This window comes from Mesoplodon mirus (genome assembly GCF_964341445.2).
Source record: "Mesoplodon mirus genome assembly, chromosome: 12".
In the NCBI taxonomy this organism is placed as follows: Eukaryota; Metazoa; Chordata; class Mammalia; order Artiodactyla; family Ziphiidae; genus Mesoplodon; species Mesoplodon mirus.
Genome location: NC_138988.1, coordinates 46,366,001 through 46,389,683, shown reverse-complemented (window position 1 = coordinate 46,389,683; position 23,683 = coordinate 46,366,001). Strand labels below are relative to the sequence as shown.

Sequence of the window (23,683 nt, the reverse complement as noted above, 5' to 3'; positions counted from 1 at the left end):
TATGACAACAGAACTCTGACCCACAACCTCTGCAGCCATCAGCTCAGGAAGTCAAACCACAACATCTGTAGCAATCAGCCCAGAATGGTCAGGACTTGACCATAACTGCCAGCTTCACTATTTTTTGTCCCCGCTTTCAACTCAAGACCAACCAGAGAAAGTCAAATATGCTCCCCTAACCAAGCACATAGGATGTCCCTCTTCAAGTTAGCCAACCTGCAGCTCCCCCTGCCCACGGCCTCCAATCAGGGCATCCCTGAAGCCCTCCCTTTTTTCCACTAAAAAGTTTTCCCACTCCTCAGTCTGCCTTGGAGTCTCTGCCGAAAGCAAGTGATGGTACTAACTCCCTTGCTAGAGCAGGCTCTGAATAAATAGCCTCTATTTGGGTGATCTCATCTGGGTGGTCTTTATTTTCATACTGCTTGCATATGAGGCTTAAACAAAGTTTGAGGGTAATCTAGGTGAAGGCAGCTGGCCAGCGACCTACAGAGAGGCAACTGAGCCACACCTCAGAGCAGCTTCCCTTTACATTGAAATAGGTCTGGGTGGCTGCCTGGGAAAGGAGGGGAAATCTGCCCAGCGTGTGGGTGGGTGGGTTGGCTGGTGTGCATGTGTGTGAAAAGTTTCTCTGGACACCAAGCCAGAATCTTTCTCTCCGTGAGCAAGGCCCCGAGTTTCCAGCAAGCACTTTTGCGTCCTGATGTGGACAGGTCTGTTCAGCTCAGGAAGGGGGGGACACACGGCAGGCACTGTGTGGCCCCTCCCAGCCTGCCCAGCGCACATCCACCGCCCATGGCACCATGGGACAGGGTCCAGCTCTCCCTCTTAGTCCACCCACTGGAGACACCACCTCGGGCACTCCCTTCAACACTGGCCCTTTTCCCTAGGGGTGCATGTGTGGAGGGGGGCTCCAAGCCCAGCTCTGCCCAAGTTCACAGAACTCCAGGGTCAAACGCCAGCCCCCACCTCGGCTACTCTCAGATGAGAATGGCTCCAGTTTGGGGGTAGAGGCCTCTCAAAGTGCTGGTCTTCAGCAGGTGTCTCTTGAGTCCCTACCTTCTGCCTCTGAAAGTCTTTTGTTTTTTTCTTACATATCCTCAAAAAAATTTTTTTTAATAGTTTTGATTTTCAGAGGACTGGACTTGAATGCAGGAGTTTTGGGTTCAGATCTGGGCTTGGCCACAAATGCTTCCGAGCACTGGCTATAATAACCACGGACATTTACTGAGCGATGACTACATGCCAGGCACTGTGATCCTGTTTACATGGATCAAGGAATTTGACCTCCCCACCATCGATGGGTAGGTGTGATGATTGCTATACCTATTTCTCAGATGAGGCACAGAGGGGTTAAGTGACTTGCCCAAGGTCACCCAGCTGGTAGGTGGAAGGGCCAGAATTCAAGCCCAGGCAGGAACTGTGCTAGCAAGCCTTAAACCCAGGACCACCACTCAAAGGCGCTCCCACTGCCCTCTCCCCAACTCTGACAGCTCCTCTTCCTCTAATCCCCTTGGGTTCAGAGCTGATGGCGAGGCAGGGCCAGTTCCCTGGAGTGTGAGCAGCAAACTGTGACTCTGGCCAAGCACATTCACATGTGTTTGACTCCCTCCCCACTGCTCTTTGCTTTTTAAAATCTGCTCAGTCTGTGAACTGTGTCCCTTCTGCAAACCTGAAACTTTATGCACTTTTTACCCTTTTCAAAAAACACTCTCCGCCTCAGTGCGTGCTGGGGCTGCTTGCCCCGTGCCTCCCCCCCCCCAGCCGTTCCCTCTGGAATGAGAACGATGTGCCAACGGAAGCAAATAGCAGGGGATGGTGAATCAGAATGTTCCCATCAACCTTAGAGAGGCTGCCCGGCCAGGAGCCGCGATGCATCTGCAGTGTGGGAGTCGCAGGGGTCTGCTCAGCTGCAGGTGAATGAATCAGCCTTAAGAAAGGCAGGCTGAGGGGCTCCGTCGAGGCCATCACTGGCCGAACCACGGGCCTGACCCTATTCCTCGGCACTTCACCCCCAAAGGGCTAGTCCAAGGAAAATGATGGCATTTCCAAGCAGGAGAGGAGGATGATTCATAACCCTCTAGATGCAATTCCAACAACCCCCAAAGCTCTGAAAATCAAAAGCTTTTTCATATGTTTGGTGCCAAAGCTCATGTCCCACTCAGCATGAATATGCATACAGTTCACTGTGGACATCCCAGTGTGTTTGGTTATTGGGTGTAATCTCAGACCCTGCTGAGAATATTGCATAATACACGGTATAGGCACCAGATTACCTTCTGAAAATTTCAGAATCTGGAACCACATCTGCCCTCCAGGGTTTAGGTATGGATTCCGGACCCGTAAAGACTAATATATCACACATCCGGCGGTGTTAAAGGTTTACACAGATGACTTCCTGAATGCCTTACAACAATCCCAGGTGTATCATCCTCACCCTACAGATGAGTAACTCTCAGCCAGTGACCAAGATATTCATCTAATGCACAGCTTTGCCTCAGGGACTCCCGATCAGCCTGACACAACTCATATAAACAAACTACAGCCCGAGCTCCCACCTCCCCAAGGCCCCCTTTTCTTCTCTCTGCAGGAGTCAGACCAGCATCACCATCTGCCTGTGAAGAAAAGGCTAAAACTCTTTCTTTCTCCTTCTCTGAGGATGAATTTGATCGTGAGTTAATTTTCTAGCTCTGTTGCCATGGAAGCCGGATAAAGGTTCAATGTCGGGTGTGGTATTGAAATATGCCTCTGATCTGGACTGGAAGGAGCCTGAATTAACTAAACTATCTGGTAGGACACCGGAGCCGAGGCCTCCCTGAGTGCGACAACTCCTATAACCAGGCAGGTTCCTCACGGGACCCTGGGAACTTACTTGACTATGGGCTGTTTAGAAGATAATGGTTCCTATGGGGCTTCTAAGCCAAAGTGGCCCCCACAACTACCAGTGGGGGTGCCATCTCCTTACCCTTGAGCAATCACTCGGGGAAGAGGGTAATAGAATGGTCCCTGGACTGGTGTGAGGACTCCTCCTGTGGAAGAAGTCACTTGATGCAGCCGTGCTGGCTTTCTGAGCGTCTTGTGTTACGTCCTTCTAAGTGAATCCGACGCCGGGTGCGTGTACTATAGTCTTATGCGTCTGAATGTCTAGTGAAGCCTAAGCAGACTCTGGCAGACACCGATCTTCCTCCCGACAGCCCTCTCCCACCTACTTCCAGGCTTTCATCCCACTCAGATGGAAATGGGATACTCATTCCTCAACAGGATGAAATCCAGCCGGCCTGCCTTGCTTCCCAGGCCTCGATGCCTTCCCCTTTGCCACATCTCCTTGGCTGACAATCCGGATGAAAGGGCGTCTAGGTATTGACTACGAGCCCCCCTTCCCACCGTCCAATAAAAGACTTGACCGAGATGTTTATAATCATTTAATCAATGTTCCAAACACACACTTCATGGGGCTACAGGTGAATTTCATGATGACGGAAGCTGATGTACCACCCACCCAAAGGACCACAATTACTAGCAGTTACCAGAAACCCGACACCAACCAGAAAGATACCGTAGGAAACAGCATGATCACTTAGCCAAAGAGGTTCTTTGGGATTCTTACTCTCCTCTTCCTCCCCCCTCAAGGACCTTCTCCAGGGTATGAATGCTCAGGATGAGAGAAACGGGTGGGGAGGTCCCATCACACCCGTGCAAAGAGGCGCGCTGAGAACCCCATACCTCCGATGCAACAAGGTGACCCGAGGCACAGGCTTGCTCAATAAATAAATAATTCCCAGAAGCCACCCCTGGGAGCTGGCGGGCCCAGGGACACCAAGCCTGAGCAGCCACCCTCCCGAGGCCTGGCCGGACCGCTCGCTACGTGTTGCACACCAGCACGTCTGCAAAGGGTCCCTGGAGGGTCTTGTTGAAGATGCAGCGGACCCACACCAGGTAGGTTGTGAAGGGCTTGATGTTCTCGGTGAAGGTGTGGTTCTGCAGGGCCAGGATATAAGGCACGTAGGTGTTCTCCCCCTGCTCCTGGAGCCACACCTCGTACTTCACCTCCCTCACCTTCAGGTACTTGAGGTTCCACGGGATCTGCCAGGAGACGGTGAGGCGGGCCTCGGAGGCGCCCTGCACCGACGCCTGGCACCGCGCCTCCCGCACCTTGCCGGGGTACAAACTGACCGTCCACTTCTGCTTCCTCGGCCCCGGCCGGCCCTTCACCACGCGCCGTATGGTTTGGATGAGTGACGGGATGTCCACCTTGGTGTCCTGGTAGATTCGGAAGAGCCACTCAGGGTTCCGGCAACAGAGGTGCCGCGGGACCTCCCGGCTTTGCAGGATCCGGGCCTGCTCGGCCCGGTCTAGGTGGGTGATGCCCCCCTGGTCCCAGGGCCGCTCTGGGTGCGTGACCGTGTTCTCTGGCAACGTGTTCCGCCAGGCTACGTACTGGAGGTCCATGCCGGGCAGCGTGGCCAGTGTCTTATAGGGGGTGTAGTGGTCAGGGTTGATGGCGTAGGGAAAGAGCTCCACCACGGCTGCCCCGCGGGGCAGGAAGAGGGCAGTGACCAGCTGGGCCCCGTGCATGCTGACTAGCATGGAGGCGTTGCTGACCAGCCGCACCACGTCTGCAAAGGCGTGGTCCTCCAGGGACACCGTCACGGTCTTCATCTGAAACTCCTGGGCCAGTGCCAGCAGCAGCTCGGCCTCATTCAGGATGAGTCTGTTCTGGGTGCGGGTGAAGACCAGGAGGTACTCCTCGCCCAGGGGGCTGCCTGCGTGGCTCACGTTCAGCTGCTCCGTCAGGAACCTGGCAAACTGCCGGATCTCGTTGCCCGAGACGAGGATGTTGGCCTTCGGGCCCTGGGGCTGGACGAAGCCATACTGGTACCAGGTGGTGATCTTGGAGAGGCCCACGAAGGCATGGGAGAAGCACAGCAGCCGGCCCAGGGCCTTCAGCTGCGCCCGCAGGAGGGGCTGCTTGGGGCTGAGCAGCTTGTAGAGGTCAAAGTGGGCGCCCTCGCCCCAGCCCTCCATGAAGAAGAGCCGGGCCTCGCGGGCCAGGCCGGGGAACTGCCGCAGGGTGTAGAAGAGGGGCAGCAGGTCGTCGTGGAAGACGTGCATGAGGTTGTCAGGGTTGAAGCGGTTGGCGATGAGGGCCACGTCAGGCACGAACACCGGCTTGGGCATGAAGCGCAGGGCGGCGGCCGGCAGCTCCACGAAGTTGAAGTACTGGGTGTTGTGGTCCTCCACGGTGGACAGGTCGAGCAGGGCCGGCTGGAAGCGCCGGGAGCCCAGGCTGGGCAGCATCACGGAGGCGTTGCCGTGGAAGAAGATGAACTCCTCGGCCTCGCTGGAGTAGCAGAGCCACTTGAAGCGGCAGAGGCGGTCGGTGTGCGTGCGGCCGGTGCACACCATGTGCGTGCCACCCTCCGTCAGGATCTGCAGGGCCTTTGCGTAGTCGATCCGCATCGCGGGGGCGGGCTCCGGGGCTCGGCTGCCGAGGGCCAGCTCCTCCTCCAGGGAGGCCGCATGCTCGCGCAGCCTCACGTGCTTCCACAGCACGGCTGCCAGCACCGACACCAGGAGGGCGTTGAGCACGGCCGAGAGGTGCATCCTAGCGCCGCAGCGAGGCCCTAGTGAGACGACGGCCCCTGGGAAGCACCTCGGGCCTGGCGGGCTTTACCCATCCCTGCAGGCACCCGGAGGACCAGCAGAGGCCTGCGGGAAGAGAGAAGGAAAAGGAAAAGGTGTCTGCACGGTGTGTCTGGAGTCACCCCGAGCGCCCGCTCTGCGCCAGGCATTGCGCTGGGCTCTGCTACGGCACTGGATCCTTGCGTCGCTCTGCACATTTGAAGATACGGCAGGCTAGACCGTTGTTCAAAAATATTCACTCCCCTCCCTCCCCTGCTGCTTCCATGGGGGAATATACATCCCTGCACCTGGACTTCGGGCTTGGCCACATAACTTGCTTTGGCCAATGAGATGTTAGCAGACAGAACACATCAGAGGCTTGAAAAGTGCTTGTGTGACTATCTTTGCCCTCTTTGAACTTAGGATGTTTCCATGAGAAGAATGTGTTCAGCCTAACTCCCTGGTCCCAGGAGAAGAGGTCTGTGTGTGGAGCACAGCTGCTCCAGCCATGCTCAGTCTGGCTCAGCTGGCCCCCAGATTTGTAATCGAGTCCAGCCAAGATCATCAGAACCGCCGGTCAAACCCAGCCAAGACCAGGCAACACAGAGACGTGTGAGCTGAATAAGTGCTTCCTATTGTAGGTCACTGAAGTTCTGGGGCTGCTTGTTCTGAAGCACTGCTGTGGCAAAAGATAACCAGCAAAGGTATCTGTGACAAGAGGCCTCAGGGAAAGTCCCCATTAAGGGCCCGACGTTCCTGGTACTGCAAGGTAAGGACTTCACCTCACCCTGGGCACATACGGGACAGAAGGCCTGTGAGCCCATTTCCCAGGCTGCACACCAGGACCCCGCGTGCCCCTTCTCAGGACACGTGGCACACATGCATGGGGGAGACGGAACATCTGCTCTTGCTTAAAGCTCCTGTTTGGAAATCACGCCTGCTGGTTTTTAGATCTCCATGAAAAGATGGGTAGAAACTTGTCCCCTCAGTGTTCCACAGGGTGTCTGAATATCACCACTGACAATGGTTTTGTATATTGAGGCAAAACCTCCAAAGGGTTAAACTTCCTGTCCCACATACACACACCTACAGGGAGCCCTGGCTGAGCTGTGGGCATTTGCTCCCATTTTTTCCGTACCACCAGGAAGGGTATCATACCTGCTCTGAGGCCCAGGACTGCTCAAACGATCGAAGAATCTCACCCTCAGCCCTCACAGGAACAGCATGGGTAACACCTGACACCAGCCATGGGGTGAGAGCATAGGGCAGGGGCAGCTGCCTTCTCAGCTGGCTTTTGACTGAGCCTTCAGTCAGCCCTGTTCATGTCTAGGGCAGGGTCTCTATAAGCCCAGAAACCCTGTAGCTGAGAAATCTGTTTAGGCATCAGTCAGCGTTTCTCACTCTTTTCAAACCCATGCACCCACTAATAATACAGAGAAGCTCTTTCATGCCTCAAACTGACCTGTAAAGTCCAGCATCCCCTTCCCCCAAGAATCTCTCACACACAAGACTCTCTTCTGCCTTATCTGCTCCCCAAGACAACAGGATTTCATCAACTTCTACTTTCTGAAGTTCGTATTTTATATCTATATCTGTAATATGTAAAATAATATTGCTGCATATTCTTTTCCAAATATATGTGTCCCCATCTGAAATTCTCCACCCAGCCTCACCAGCTAAGAACTACTTTGCTATAAGGTTGAACCACGTTAAATTGCTGATGGTTGACAATTTCTGACCAGTGTCCTACGGTCCTGCCACGGGAACCAACTATCCTTACCACCTCTGTGGTACAGACAGTACCAAGGCGGTTCAAGAGAGAAAACCTGGTGTACCCAAATAGGGGAGAAGAGACAGATCTCCCTTACAGAATTCCAGTTAATAAATGTAGAAGCAATGATGGAAAAAGAAAATCACCATTTGGCAAACATCACAGCAATAACTGTTTCAGGCAAGATACACTGATGGATGCTAAAATTAGTGGGTGAAAGTATGATGAGAAACAGGAAATTTGCATAGTCTCCAAGTATCTCCCTATGAGATACATATTAATGACAAAGGTAAAAACAGAAATTTTACAGCAGAGAAGCTTGGCAGACATCCCCTGAACCAAATAATCAACATTACCATCACCAGTAATAATATACTGACATCGTGTACCCCTTGATATGATGTGCTGAGAAGGGTAGCTCATTGCTGGAGCCTTCTTGTCCAAACTACATAACTGTGATCTATATTTCTAAATGGGGAAAACTTGGTTCTAGTTCCAGTTCTAGCTCTGAATATGGTCTATACATTAGTTAAGAAAGAAAACATTAAACCCAAATTGAAGGATATTCTACAAAATACCTGACCAGGACTCTTCAAGAGTTAAAGTCATAAAAGCCAAGGGAAGACTGAGGAGGTCCCAGATTGGACGAGAGTAAGGAGACAAGACAACGAAATGCAATGTGGACTCCTGGGCCAGAAAAAGGACATTAGTAGGACAATGGCAGAATCTGAATAAGGTTCATGGTACAGTATCAAGCCTGTGTTAATTTCCTGGTTTTGATACTTATACTGTGGTCATGTAAGATGTTAACATTAGGGGAAGCTGAGTGAAGCGTTTTTTGTAACTTTGATGTAAGTCTCAAATTATTTCAAAATAAAAAGTTATTAAAAAAATTAGATAACTTAAGAAACAAGAGGACATACGTATTTATAGGTAAAATAACACGTATGTGGTTTGTTCTGAAATACTCCAGCAACAAAGGCATGGAGAGAGATGGGATAAGACAGTAGGATATTGGTAGTTGAAGATGATGATGGGGTCTTTTTTTGATCCCTTTTGAGTTTGTTTGACATTTTGCATATGAAAAAGTTAAAAAGGAAACAAAGGATCAAATAGATCACTATTACAAAATGACAGAATACTGGATAGTGGATGAGTAATAAATTAATGCTCAGAAAAAATAATAAAATAAAATAAAGCTTTCCCTGGAGAGATGGGAGGCAGATGGGTGTGGCATGAGCTGATGCATGTTTTGCTCTGACCGTAGACAAGAACGGCTTCCCACAGCAGCTAAAGCTAAAACACACACCCGGGGAACATCAGAAAGCAAGACCCCCAGGAAATGAGGAAAGACCCACCTCCAACCTGAGCAGGCATCTGGGCCCCCAGGTACTCACTGCCTCTCTAGCGAGCATTCTGCTACCTGCCCCTCGCCCAGGTGTCCTTGTGGTGAAAGGCAGGCTTGGCAGCAGGTGGGGAGGTGGAGCAGGGGCCACAGGCAGGCAGGAGGGCCGGGGGGATGTGTGTGCAGCAGCCAATCCCAGTTAAGTCACTGAGCTTGGGGGCCTTGGGGCAAAGCTTATGGGAACCAGGGAACACCTCGAGCGGGGCCAAAAGGCAACTAGGCAGAGACCAGCCTTAGGGCCTGAGGAATGGGAAGGATGGCTTCTAATCAGATGGTAAGTCCTCCACCCACCCCCAGGCCCTGCCGGAATGGTGCTGACAGAAGGCAGGACAAATACAGACTCGCCCACGTGGACCTCCCATGGACGCTTCAGGCTTTCCAGTTACCCTTCCAAGAGGGAAAATGGGAGAAAAGGTTTGCTGGGGATGGACAGAAGATTTCCCTAGAAATAAAGCATGGTGGTTAAAGCATGGGGCCCTGAGGTCAGATTGCCTGGGTTTCTAACTTTACCACTTGCGGGCCAAGCGGGCTGCGCCAACATCTGATGACAACGGTCACGTAAATCCCCCAATCCCATCCTCCCCACCTGAGACGGCCCAGAGGCGTGTTCTACACTGGCTCCCAGAACTCCTAACAGATTAAGTGGATTACACAGTCGCCCGCAGTGGGAACTGGCCTTCTCCCCCACCCTGTCTCATTTCCCCACTGCCCTGTTCATGTGTATTGCGATCAAGTGCAAATAATCTACTTGCACTTGAATCCTTGTCTCAGAATCTGCTTCTGGGGGAATGTTAATTAACACAGATATTACTGTATTTTGCCCCTGTGGAAACAGATGGAAAGCTGCCCTTGTACTCTCCCCTGCTGTGAAATAGCCAAAGTGTGGTAGTGAGAAAGCCAACAAGAACTCAGGCAGTCACTGCTTATTATAAAGTCCTTCCAGCCTGTTCCCCACGGTCCCCCCTCTGTGTCTGTCCACCCCCCCACCCCCAATTGCACCGTAGCAGCCTGCAGATGCCAGAAGAACAGAAGGATCAGGCAAAATCCTCAGAAGTGTTTTCAAAAGATAACAGATGGAGACAAAGAGGACATTAATCAGACCCCTGGCTCTAAAGAAGCCAAGATTCTCCTAAGTCCTGTCTGCTGGCCGAGGAGATACAACTTCTCTGGACCAGGTACCAGGCTGCTGGAAGAGGAGGGCAGTGTCCCTGCTACCTTCCCCAGTGGAGTCTCCTTACGGAGGCAGATTAAGAGCAACACTGGCCATGGGCAAGGAGGCAAATAAAAGGGGCCAACTCAATGGCCTTGGAGACACCTTCTCTGCTTGTGGTGCCGAGGGCTGACTACAGAACTGTGTTCTTTGGAAATAAACTTGTTACATGGAAAAGACAGCCCCTCTTGGACTTCTAAGGTGCTGCATCAATAGCTTGGATGGTGTTGTCTTCAGCACACCTACTCCCTGGCCTGGGGGTCCCAGGAGGGGAGGAGCCTGTCACTTATTATGAGCAGACCACTCATGTCTCAAGTTACCTGTCAAGCCACTCTGTCCCAAAGCCTGGTCTGGAGCAGCAGACCCTCTCCCAGGAGAGGTAAGCGGCAGGGAGACCAGGGGAGGACGGCCATGCTAAGACAGAACAAGGCCTCAAGGCTTATGAAGGGCACGTGCCCAGAGCACCTGTCTTCCAGCAAGGAGGCCAGCTCTGAACAGACCCCCAACCCCTCCTGAGGCCTGGTTCTGTGGCACACGGTGGAAAGCTGTGCCCTTGAGTCGTCCATGACATAGGTCCTGAGATTCCCTCCTTCGGTCTCTTGACAACAGGCTCGGTTAGAGGTGGGCAGGCAGGGCACTGACCTTACGTAACTCCCACTATGGCACAGCCAGCAGCCAAGCAGGATGGACGCCAGCCACGGCGCTCCTCCCCCCCAGGGGGCAGCACTGGCAGGGGGCGGGGCGGGGCAGCCTGAACTTCCTGTTGACTCACCCAAAGGAAGATATGTCCATATCTCCATCCATTTCTATCTATATCTATTCATGAACCTGAGTCCAAAGACTTAGGAGAACATGTGGAAAACGGGAGTGAGGCTCTGCATCAGCCTAAGTTAGAGTAGGGTATGAGCAAGAGATACAAACATTAAAAAAGAAAAAAAAGACACCCCCGTCCTCAAGGTTCTTCCTGTGGCAGAGGAGACAAGAGGCTGCTGTGAACACCTGACATGGCGCAGCTGTCACAGAGGCAGGGAACACGTTCTCGGGAGCGCTAACGGAGGAAGCATCTTCACTGCTGGGGGTGAGGCCGGGCCCCCACTGCTAGACGCACTCCTCCTGCCCCACGGATGTCAGAGAGGCCCTCAGTACAGGCGACAAGCTTTCCTTGTCCAGTGAGACCAGCCTAACCCCCCTCCTGATCACTTCCTGGGTCATCCTGATGAGACACTCATTTGGCCTTTGCTTAAAAATCTGTTTCCCACTGGTCTCACCCAAAAGGCTCCCTAGAGGAAGAGCATCGTCAGGTGGATGAGAGAAGAGTCTGCTTAGGAAGCTGGGAATCCTGGCAGCTTTCCCGCACCACGGAAGTGCATTCAGTCTGGCCGAGGGCAGGGGTGAGGACACACACAAGACAGCAGAGGAGATTTCAAGCCTCCTTCCTAACGGTGGTGGTCAAGAATTCTTCCCAGGCTCTTGTTCACACTCACCTTCCTTCAGACTACATGTGAGCTGGCTTTATGATCTTGGCACGTCTGTCCCTCCACCACCTTAAGTCTCAGTGGCCTCATCTGTACAATGGGAAGAATAACCTCCTCGGGGTGTTGTAAGAATAAGTGAGCTAAAGCATGTAGAGTATCTAAACAGGCCTCAAAGCACATCAGCTGTCATAATTATATTTCCATTAGGGCTCCTAAAATTAACAGTGAACGAAAATAGGTACCAAACTGTATAGCCTCAGACCAATTCCCAAAAGGGCTGAAGCCCCGACTGCTTTGGGGAGCACCCTCATAATCTCCCAGCTTTGCTCCGTCTTCCTAATGACTTGTTTCCTTTCTCTGTGGAGATGGCCCCATAAATTTAGAAGACGCTTCTGCCTGGTCTGAGCAGCCAGTTTTCAGTACAAAATTAACACGCAGAACCCCTGCCACCCTCAACATTTTATGCTGGCAGGGTACTTAGAAATTATTTATGCATTTCTTCATTTAATCGGAAAACCAACATCTAAGCGGCTAGCAAAGCACCTGTAACATTTTCCCCATCGCACAGATCAGGACACAGAGGTGAGGAGAAGCTAAGTAATGTGTCCCAAGGCCCTTGGCTTGCATGGAACGGTGTCGGTATTTGAACACAGAGCGTGTAAGCACTGTCTACGCTAACAGCCCAGGCACCCCTGGGACCTCATCTTCTCTGCATTCGGGGCATGGAGGTCCTGGGGACTCAAATGTCACCACGTTTGTCATTCTCTGCTTCCTCTACCTCGGGCTCCACATTGAGGACCCAATGGATATGGGGCACAGAGAGCTTACTGGCTCAGCCAGGACAAAGAATGACAGAGCAAGAAGGTTGTTCAAGGGTATATATATATATATATATATTTTTTTTTTTTTTTTGCCGTACGCGGGCCTCTCACTGTTGTGGCCTCTCCCGTTGCAGAGCACAGGCTCCGGACGCGCAGGCTCAGCAGCCATGGCTCACGGGCCCAGCTGCTCCGCGGCATGTGGGATCTTCCCGGACTGGGCCATGTACCCGTGTCCCCTGCATCGGCAGGCGGACTCTCAACCACTGCGCCACCAGGGAAGCCCTCAATGGTATCTTTTCAGTGTTATTTTCATCAGAAATGTACTCTACTTAAGTTTGGTAGATATAAGATGTTTATCTAGCTATTGTTTCTTTAATTTTGCTGACAAGTCAATAAATAGAAGAATGGGTTCAAGCTAAAAAAAAAACAAGAATATTTTTCAAAAGAAAGGGGAAAAAAGAAATAAGGGATTAAAAACATGCTTAAAACAGCCCTCTAGAAACTGATGCAGATAGAGGACACTGCCAATTCACCCTCCAAAAACTGCTTTACTCAGCTCCTAGACCAGATACCTACTATCAGATTCCCACAGATGGCAAACCCTCCTTTCCAGGACCCCATGTATTCCAGGAAGCACCGGAGGAAGGTGCTGATGATGCTGCCAGACCTGCAGACACAGTAAGAGCCGGGCAGTAGGAGGAGCCACCACTGTGGAGGCTCCCATCCCAGGCTGCTCATCCAGCACTGGGTGCAGGCTCCCCTCCTGGGGCGCCCTGCCCGGCTCCAGACACAGGCACAGAAAAGCCATTCACAAGGGCCCTGGCATCTGATAAGGAGTAAAAGCCCCAGGAATTCTAGGCCTAGAGCCGGGGGTACAGACTCACATGCTTACTAAGGCCAAGAGCCAATGGGGAAAGTGAAGCCAGGAGCGAGCAGTGTGACCTGGAGACCAAATGCCAAGGTTAAAGTTCAGGCTGATGAGGGCCTGGCAGGAAAGTGACCCGGTGGTACCTACTAGTATTAGTCTGCTCCGGCTGCCATAACCAAGTACTACAGACTGGGTGACTTAAGCAAGAGAAATTTATTTTCTCACAGTAGTGGAGGCTAGAAGTCCCACATCAAAGTGTCAATAGGTTTGGTTTCTCCTGAGGCCTCTCTCCATGGCTTGCAGACGGCCACCTTCTCACTGTGTGCTCACATGACCTCTTTGTGTGTGCTGGAGGGAAAGAGATCTCTAGTCTCTCTGCTTCTTGTTATTAGGACACCAGTCCTATTGGATTAGGGCCCCACCCTTATGACCTCACTTAACTTTAATTACCTTCTTAAAGGTCCTTTCTCTAAATATAGTCACATTGGGTCTTAGGACTTCCACCATGAATTCGCTAGGACACAGTTCAGTCTGTAACACTACCCTTCTGGTTTTTCCAGAGAAACCAGAAATCCATTTAAAATGTGAAATGTCCTAATCTGTCATTTCTGGCAACTATTCAACTTGAGTGAAGATGACAGGTAGGCCCAAGGGCTGGGGCTGCTGGCCTTATTGTTGCTGGTACAATGGGACCAAGGATGTAAGCTCTGGTCTAAAGTGAAGCCCCCTCCTGCTGGCCTCGCCAGCTGCAGTGGGTTCCCAACTACCAGGACCAGCCGCTGTTCACCGGCCACTTCCCCAGGAGCAGGGCTGTGGGGATGGGGGGAGCTGGGACTGCCAGCACCTGCCAGACCCAGGCTCAGAAGACCAGCAGTGCCCACGGCAAGATGTGGGGTGGCAATACTGCCTGCAGAAGGTTTTATATTAATAGTATAACAATCTTACTTTTAAGGGTTGTTCATACTCCCGACTGAAAATCATAGAATTCTTATTTTGTCATTTATTGAAAAAAAAAATGCTTTTATCCCAAATGCAGCCTGAATTACTAGTGCTGAATTATGGAAGCTTTCTGTCCTGCACTGATGTGTCTCACACGTTGTGAGTTAGGAAAAGCAAACAAGTTCTAATAACTCAAACACCCTCAGAATGATCTCTCTCCCTGTGCCCTCCCCCTCCTATTTATTGTTACCAGAAGCAGTGTGTAGAACTGGCACTCCTAACATCATGCTTCTATGGGCTCCAAAGTTAGATCTCCATCCAATGCTATTGACAAACCTGAAGAAACACTGACAAGACATCAGGTTTTCTACCAAAAGCATTTACCCTTTGGCAAAATGTTGGCAGCTTCTGAGTACTCCTTGTAAAACCTAACATTTAATTGACCAGGCATATTTAACATTCAGTTCAGAGTTCACACGCTTAGACTAAAAAGTTAATTTAACATGGATAATAACTCCTTGCTTTAGTATAATAGGCAAAGCAAGGCAAAGCTGCAGACATTAATCCTGGGTCAAGCTAAAGATAGTGACTCTGCTTCCTTATCAATTAAAGAGGATGGAACTCCTTGGGCGTGGGGGCCAGAGGAGCAAGAGTTCCAGTCCGTGTGACTCTGGTACGATACGCGGTGGCCGGCTTCGCTGAGGACAGCCAGGGCTCACGGCGCTCAGCACGGGCAGGACAGCTGAACAGATGGAGGTGAGCCCAGCCTACCACCGACACCGAAACCCTCACTCGCACAGCCTGCTGTGTCACCGCCTGGCTTTTGCTTGGCACCCATGGGTCACTTGCAAGTTAGAGCGGCCTGTGTTGGCCCTTTCTGGCAAAACAGAAAAGCAATACTACACACCAATGTGGTCACAAACAGGGATGCAACAGAGAACAGAATCGTGTGAATCTCTGCTGTGATGCTCCCCCAGGTGACACAGAACACGCCTGCATCAGGTTTTCTACTGAAACTGCAAATGCAAATAAAAACAATTCTTACAGGAAATGCACAGTCCCCAATGTGTACACAGATCCATTTGGGCCCTCAGGTCCAATGTAAGAAGACTGAATTCGTCAAGGGGGTCAGAAGGCCACTCACTACAAGAGGCACAAAACATTCACAAAGAAGAACGAAGAAGTGTGCCCGACAGGAAATGGCACTGGTGGGGCCTGAGGCTACTCAGGGTAAGGGAGTTCTGAGAAAGGTTTTGGAGGTGTTTTGGTGGTCTGGGGGCTAAGATGAGTATCCCTGTTAGGTGTCCACACATCCCTGCTGACAGTGACTGCTACAAACCTCCAGCCACAGCAGACATCACTGTGCCCAGTTCTCACATTTGCCCACCAAGAAAGTCATGAGGCCACCAAGGCAGAGGCTCCTCTCCCATCCCAGGGCAGTGATGGCCAGGCCCGAAGTCATGCACAGCTGAAAGGGCACTCTCTTTATAAGACAGTGGGGCGCTCAGGCTGCAGGGCAAGTGTGGCCAGTGCCCAGAGAAGGCAGGGCGTGAAGCTGCCAGGAGACCTGTGTTTCACCAGTGGAGCCCCTTGGGCTCAGGTGACCACTGGTGAAACCCTCTGCGGGGGGAAGCCATGTGGTGTCCAGGTCACAGCAGTCCCTGCCAAAAGCCCAGGGAGTCTGGAGCCCAGCATTAGTGAGTGGAGGGAGGTGACAGGCCTCGGCTTGGGTTTTCCTTTGGCCTCATCACCAAGGTGTCACCCTCAACTCCTCCCTTTCATCACCACCATCACCACCACCAACTCCACCACCTCCTTCATCATCATATCAGAGCCAACATCCACTGGCCAGTCACTAGGTGCCAGGTTCTCCAATTTACATGATGATCATCATGTTATAGATGGTAGAACCAAAGAGCAAAGAGGTTAGAAACCTGCCCAAGGTCACCCAGGAAGCAGCACTGAGACTCTAACTCAGTCAGGGTGGCTACAGGGTCTGTCATCTCTGTTATCTGTTTTCCTTTTATCTGGAAAGAATCCCAGACTTAAAGTTGTAGGTATAATACAAAGAGCTCTCCTACATCCTCACCCAGATCCAACAACTGCTAATTTGACACATTCGTTTTACCATTCTCTCTTTCTCTTTTTCTGAACTGTTTAAAAATAAGCCGGAGGGACTTCCCTGGTAGCGCAGTGGTTGAGAATCCGCCTGCCAATGCAGGGGACACGGGTTCGAGCCCTGGTCCGAGAAGATCCCACATGCCACGGAGCAACTAAGCCCATGCGCCACAACTACTGAGCCTGTGCTCTGGAGCCCGTGAGCCACAACTACTGAAGCCCACGTGCCTAGAGCCCGTGCTCCCAGCAAGAGGAGCCACCACAATGAGAAGCCTGCGCACCGCAACGAAGAGTAACCCCCGCTCGCCACAACTAGAGAAAAACCCGTGCGCAGCAACAAAGACCCAACACAGCCAAAAAATTTTAAAAATGACCTGAAGATGTCTTGCCCCTTTAACCCCTAACACTTCAGCATCTATTTCCTAAGAATGAGAACATTCTCTCATATGACGCAAAATCGGGAAATTAATATTGATATGATACTGTTATGAATCCGTGGTCTCTATTCTGTGGTGCAGAATCCAAACCAGGATGAAGTCTGGCAGCCAGGTGGCATGTCTCTCTAGTCTCCCCTATTTTGGGCAGCTTCTGAGTCTTTCCTTCCCTTTTATGACCTTGACAATTTTTAATAGAGTCAGATATTTTCTAGTATGTCCCTCAGTTTGGGCTTGTCTGGTGTTTCCTCATGATTAGACTGAGGATATGACCTCTGTCAGGAATCAGAGTCTACGTGCTTAATTGTTAATATGAGACTATTCCATGTGAGTCCTTCTGGGAAACGTCCAGTGGGGCAGCCAGGATCAGGAAGGATCCAGAAACCCCATCCTGTGTAGGATGCTCAAAGGAGTAGGGCCCCTTCCTTGTGGAAGAGAAGCCCCTGGACCCTGGGCATTCTTCAAACACCTGAGGGGCTGTGCAGCAAGGGTGAGGCTGCTCCAGAGTGGGGGCCGCACCCCTCTCTAACAGAGTGGACACATGTGCATGACGGTGACATGTGCAACCCAGGCCCCAGGCTGAAGGGTGGACTTCAGGTACCTGTAATTCCCAGCAGCTGGCTGCCACTCTGCACCTAGCGCGTTGGTGTGGGCCGCTCCGGGGCACTAAAGTAAGGCCTGCAGGGGCAGTCACAGGGAGGGGACTCCAGCGTGGGAGGCAGGAAGAGGCTTCTCTAAGGGTTAGAGGTGTTCTAACATTGAGGGATCGGCTACTTTGTAAGGCAGTGAGCCTCTCCCTTGCTGGGCAGTGGTCCAGTAAACCAAGGTCAACCTGTGAGGTTGGCGGGGGCTGGACATGGGGTCCCCCAAAGCAGTATCAGCATCACCTGGGATATGAGAAATGCAGAATCTGGGGCCCCCTCCAGACCTGCTAAACCAGAATCTCTGAAGGGTGATTCAGGAACCTGTGTTTTTTTTTAAAAAGCTTCCAGGTGATTCTAGTGTGCACTCAATTTTAAGAAGGACCCCTCTGAGATTTTTCTAACACTCCACAATTCTGCAATTCCCTGCTTCTAAATACCCAGCAGGGCATTTCTGTCCAACCCAGGGTAAACAACCAAGAACAACCCTCCCCTTCAATAAAGGCTAGTAAATCCTGTTCCCAGCTTCTGCTAAGACAATGCATAAGCCTATGTTTTGGGGCACACGAAGAAGGCTGCCATACTCTAAGTCCCTTTTGAGAAAAGGTTCCCCAACTGACACCTTCCCACACAAGCTGCATCACTTATAATGCTGAAGTGGCAAAAAACCAGCCCAGGTCTCTAGGCCACAGCTAAATGGATGCGAGTGGAGCCTGGGTCTAAAGCAGCCGCTGGTGGGAGACCCTGAAGAGGTCAGATCCAGTGGTGGCGCTTGTATCAGATGTGCACACCCACAGGCCCGCAGACAGAAGGTAGGTCTCCTGAGAAGTGAACTCCTGAGCAGAGCAAGGCCGGACTGCTTCTCTGGCTCCTCACAGCGGCCACTGTACATCCCTCTGGGAAGCCCTGGGACCCAGTATAATGGTGGTAACCCCTGAAGCTCCCCAGGATGTGCCATGATTCCTGTCACAAACCCCCCACTACTGAAGGACCCTGTGATGTGTCTCGTCACTGGGTGTGTCTAAAACAACCGGACCCAAGGGTCTGTACTGGGGACAACAGTAATAGTGACAGCACAGCAGACCAGGTCCCCAACCCCTCCCTGAAGCCTGGCCCAGGGCTGAGTACCCACTGCCCAGCCAGGAAGGGGCCCTCTGTTAAGCTTTTAAAAGTGGAGAAAGGAAACAACTCTTAGCATTAAGACTGTCATCACCACTGGCAGAGTGAAAGGTGTGATTCCCTGATACACCCTGGGCCCTGAGTATGTACCCAGGGGAGCCAGACAACATGGAAGGATCGATAGCTCTTCTGAACACGTCAGGAAAAGAGGATGCTGGCCTCTGGGCAGGGGGTGGATGTTAATGCTACCACCATCTTACTTTACCAAGCACCTACTATGTGCCATGCACTGTTCTAAGCCCTTTCTCTGACCCTTTTCACTTAAGCCTCACAAAAGCCCTCCAATGCAGGTACTCGTATTATCTCCATTTTCTTTTAATGTGAAAAACTAAAGCTTCGTGGGGTTAAGTACTTTCCTCTAGGTCCTGCAGCTCAAGCAGGAGCACCAGCATTCAAACCTGTGTCTGACTCCAGGGTCCACAGTGCTTCAGACTCAGAGGTACAATTGGTGATGGAGAAGCAGGGTAGACCTCAGAGCAATGAGCTTTTATCACTCAAGGGCAGAGCAGGTGTGGATGCTCTGGAAATGCAGACCCACAGGCCCTCAACTGTAACTTAGCAACCAAGGCTTCTCTTGTGTAACTACTCCCCACCCGGCCAGGCAGAGAGATTCCCGGCGGTGGCAGGTGGCTCAGGGAGCTGTGGCCATTCTCTCACCCCAAGGAAGGTCTGGAGAGCACAGTAGGGTGATAATTATCCCACCTGCCCCGGTGCTGTGCTGACAGGGTTAATCCACCAATTTAGAATTACCACCACCGCTTTTTATAGCTAAAAGAGCGCTTAGAAATTATTTGCTCCAACTCTTTATTTTATAAAAGGTCTTGAGAGGCAGTGGGAACTCTCACAGGCAGCTGAGACGAAAAGAGGAGGGTGCTGGCTGTCCTCACACCCACAGCTCGCAGGCGGACCCCCTCCCCGAAGCAGACATCGGGCCCAGAAGAAGTACATGGCTCCAGGACTCTTCCCAGCCCCTAGACAAGATCATTTCTTCTCAAAACCAGGCTTCTGGGTCTCACCCAGATTACACCCTTCCCCAGCCCTGTGGTCCAGTGATGAGAGTCTCTGGGGGCCACAGGGCTTATTTTGGCTGCCTCTTCCTAAGGCTTCACCCTCCAGCCTCGGCTAACCTTAGACCTGGAGAGGAAGCACACTCAGTCAGGCTGCAGGATCCTGCCTCTTCTCCAAGCGGTCCAAGACCCCCTGCTGTAACACTGGAGGCTGCCCCAGGTCACAGGTGGACTTTGAGAACCGTGAAGACCCCAGGCAGCAGAGGAAGGGAATTAAATGGCATCAGTTCTGCAGCTGAGATTCCAGGATATGAGCTCTGGTCCTGACACTTAGCAGCTGCGTAACTGTAGACCGATTCTTCTTTTTACTTTTTTGACACATAAAAAGGTGTACATGATTAATGTATATGACACGATAAGTGTGGAGATAAGTATATACCCATGAAACCATCACCATAATTTATGCCATAACCTATCCATCACCTCAGAAAGTTTCCTCTGCCCTCTTATTTATTATTTTTTTGTGATAAGAACACTTAACATAAGCTCTACCCTCACAGCAAAATTTGAAGTATATAATACAGTATTGTTAACATAGGCTCTATGCCGTACAGTAGATCTCTAGGGCTTGGTCATCTTGTCTATCTGAAACTTTACACTCTTTGACTAATACCTTCCCATTCCCCTCCCCCCAATTTGTGGCAACCACCATTCCACACTCTGCTTCCATGAGTCTGACTATTTTAAATTTATCCTTTAAGTGATATCATGTAGTATTTGCCCTGTGTCTGCCTGGGCCAATTCTTAACCCCTGCAAACCTCCATTTCCTGGTCTGAAAAAAGACACAATTATACCTACTTCACGGGGTGGTTTTGTGAATTCAAAGAGACAACTCAGGCAAAGCACAGTGCCTGACAATTATTTTTATAGAATTATTATTAATCATAATAATGCTATAACTCCCATTCACTGGCCCTTACTCTAGGCCAGGAAAAATGCTAAGTGCTTGACATGAATTATCTCATTTGTTCCCGCTTACAAATCTAAAACAGGTGTTACCAATTTCATTCCACGTTTGAGGAAGTATGCTCAGAATCGTTAAGTGAATTGTCCCATGATGCACAGCTATTAAGTGGTGAGGCTGGGATCTGAACCCAAGTTTGACTTCAAAGCCTACGATGACATTTGTGGTCTCTGCCTTTCGTGCTCATGATCTTACCCAATTAAAAAACCTATCAGGTGATAAGCAGGTCCTGGGGGAGAGTATCCACTGACAACCGAGAGTAACGAGGACCCTTGGGGATTGGCGCATTTGGTAATTTAATTTTCTGGTTCGCTCAATATTCACTAGAAGCCTGTGTTTATTGCTAAATATTTTCTAAAGCAAGGCTCAGAGGCAAGAACTTGCCAACCAGAAAGTCAGTCTGAAAGACACTCTGACACCTGCCACATCAAGACCACCAGAATGCTCACATGCCACAGTGTGGGGGGCCACACTCACCGTCACCAGCACCCCATCCTCCCCTTTGCTGAGGATCTCCACTCTGCTGCTCCTCGCCACCAACCCCACCCCACCCAGGGGCCCAAGACTCAGGAACTGATGTGCTGTCCATCCCCAGGGAAGAGGGGACCTGTGCTCTTTCCTGGCTCTGCCACCCAGTGGGACTCATTTCTCATATTCGTACTGTGAAAGGATGAGCTGAAGATCTCCAAGATCCATGAGAGTCAGAGGGAGCAGCTAGTTCCAGTGAGACGGGCCTGGGTTCCAATCTCACCTCTAACATCTTCTGTTGTTAGCAACCATAAGTGCTAAAATTTGCTGCACATTCACTGTACACCAGACACTGGGCTTCGGATTTGTGCAGCATGATTTCATTTAATCCTCACAGTAACCCTGTGATGAAGGTACTTTTATCTCCATAAAAGAAACAGAGGCTCAGAGAGGATAAGTGACTTGCTCAGGGGCACACAGTTAGTAAATGAGGGCCAGGATTTGAAGGCCCAGCACATGTAACAGTAAACATTTGGTGAATGAACCCTGTTCTGTCTGTGCTCTTAGCCACCAAGTCCTATCAAGTTCACCCCATAACCGATTCCATTCCCTTCTCCCTTCCCCCCAAAGTAGGTTCTGAGGCTTGGTTGGCATAAAGTAAGCCAACCCTAGCCGCCCACCACCAGGTGCAGGACTCTGGCCTGAAGACCCTAGACCTTAGCAGAGGATTCCCATCAGTGACCGCGAGACGGGTTCCCACACACATGATAGGGCCGGGAGTCCATCGGGTCCCTCCTTCAGAGGCTACCCCAGCACTATCAAGCAGGCCGTGGCAGGCTCTCATCACTAGACACACAGTAGGCACCCTATGGAGCCCCAAGGAGCCCAGGGATCCGTTGTGGTTTGCCCAGGTACTGCCTCCAAAGGGAGCTCAGGAGGCCCCGGACCCCTCGGTGCACCTTGCCTGGCTCCCCGCCACCCGCGCCTCATGCGCACCATCTCTCCAGCAAAAGGGTGTGGGCACCCGCTGCCAGTGCCAGTCCTGAGCTAAGGGCTTCAGCTGACACGCCAGGGCCCGCAGCACCTGGAACCCGAGGGTCCACCTCCCCTCACCCTAGCCTACCTCCCGCACCTCCTTCAGCCCCATCACACGTCACTCCTCCGATCTGCAAATTCCCCTCGGCTCCTCTCCACCCCAGCGCTCCGGTCGTTCCCACCCGAGGAACGTCAGGGGGCCGCTCCCTCAACTCCAAACCCAGCCGGGTGGCGGAACCCTCGTCCGCCGCGAGGGCGCGCATCTCACCTGCACCCCGCAGCCGGGCTCCGCGAGGCTGAAGCTTCCAGGCCGGCCCTCCGAGGAGCTGGCTTTGGCCGAACCCGCCCCCGCCGCCCGCTCTGAGCCGTGGAGGTCCAGGCAGGGGGTGCAGGCTCCGCCGCGCCGTCTGGTCAGCCGCCGCGGGGCTCGCAGGTGGCCTCCGTGCGCCTGCCCAGCTGGCGAGTCCGCGCGTCACCTGTGCACGTGCGCAGGCTCTTGAGTTCAGCCTCCTGAGCCCGAGGCCAGACCCACCTCCTTGGCTCGCGGAATTCTGGGAATTGCAGTTTGCGTCCGGTGACAGACCGCTCCTTCAATCCGCAGAATCCTGGGAGTTGTAGTTTGCTCGTCGAGAGGCGGTTTTGCTTGATGTAAAATTTATACAATTATGGGAGGCCTGATAATAAACTTAAATGCAAGTTAAACCAACAAGCAGATGTCACTTATCAAATCAAAGTAATTAATACTTTCACATGCTTTTAAAAAATATATAATACTACGGGGGACTTATGTGCAAAAGCACCATTCCTCTGCTCCAATCCCCCAGCCCCACTCTATCCCACCAGGACCGACCTGCTCCTTAAGGCAACATTCCCAAGTCTTATGGCTGCTGTTCATTTTGGCATTTACTGCCGACTGTCGGTATATATATATATATATATATATATATATATATATATATATATATATATATATATATATATATATATATATATATCGACATATATATTGATATATATATCTCCTTACTTCTTCATTTATGAATTTTAGACCTCTTGACTTTTTGCTAGTATAGATGAAAATTTTATTCATTTAGATGTGTACCAACTATGACTACCTGCACCTCCACTGATCTATGAGATAACACTTCTGTCTCTCGAATTGGGAAAACCCTGTATTTCATTTATAATTATTTCAAATGATAAGGCCCAAGTGGTGAGGCAGTAAAAGTTCGTAAATTTATGCAGGGCAATTTGACAATATGGTCAAAAGCCTTTAAAAACATACAGACCTCTAACCAAGAAATTCTAATAAGTGTGGATGAGTGCAAAGGCTGAACAGTGTTGTTTATAATGATAATAAGTTATAAGGCTGGAGTGGCTATATTAATTTCAAAGTAGAATCAAGAGCAAGGAAAATCATCAGGGATAAGAAGGGATATTATGTAATGACAAAAGGGTCAATTCACCAACAAGACATAATAATCCTAAATGTGAATGTACCTGACAATAGAGCCTCAAAATAAATGAATCAAATATTGATGGAACTAAAAGTAGAAATAGACAAACCTGTAATTACAGTTGGAGACTTCAACATCCTCTCTCAACAACTGATAGAACAACTAAGCAAATAGTCAGCAAGGATACAGAAAAGCTCAACAACACCAAAAC

At 51.0% G+C, this 23,683-nt stretch overlaps 1 protein-coding gene across 1 annotated transcript; it reads right to left on the bottom strand.

Moving 5' to 3' along the window:
- Positions 1-3,423: 3,423 nt before the first annotated feature.
- POMGNT2 (protein O-linked mannose N-acetylglucosaminyltransferase 2 (beta 1,4-)) lies at positions 3,424-22,649 on the bottom strand. The gene is made up of 2 exons (XM_082637690.1): positions 22,284-22,649; positions 3,424-5,706 (listed from the first exon to the last, which is right to left on the bottom strand). Exon 2 carries the CDS (start codon positions 5,599-5,601, stop codon positions 3,859-3,861), a length of 1,743 nt encoding a protein of 580 aa, XP_082493816.1. The 5' UTR covers positions 5,602-5,706; positions 22,284-22,649; the 3' UTR covers positions 3,424-3,858.
- Positions 22,650-23,683: the final 1,034 nt, after the last annotated feature.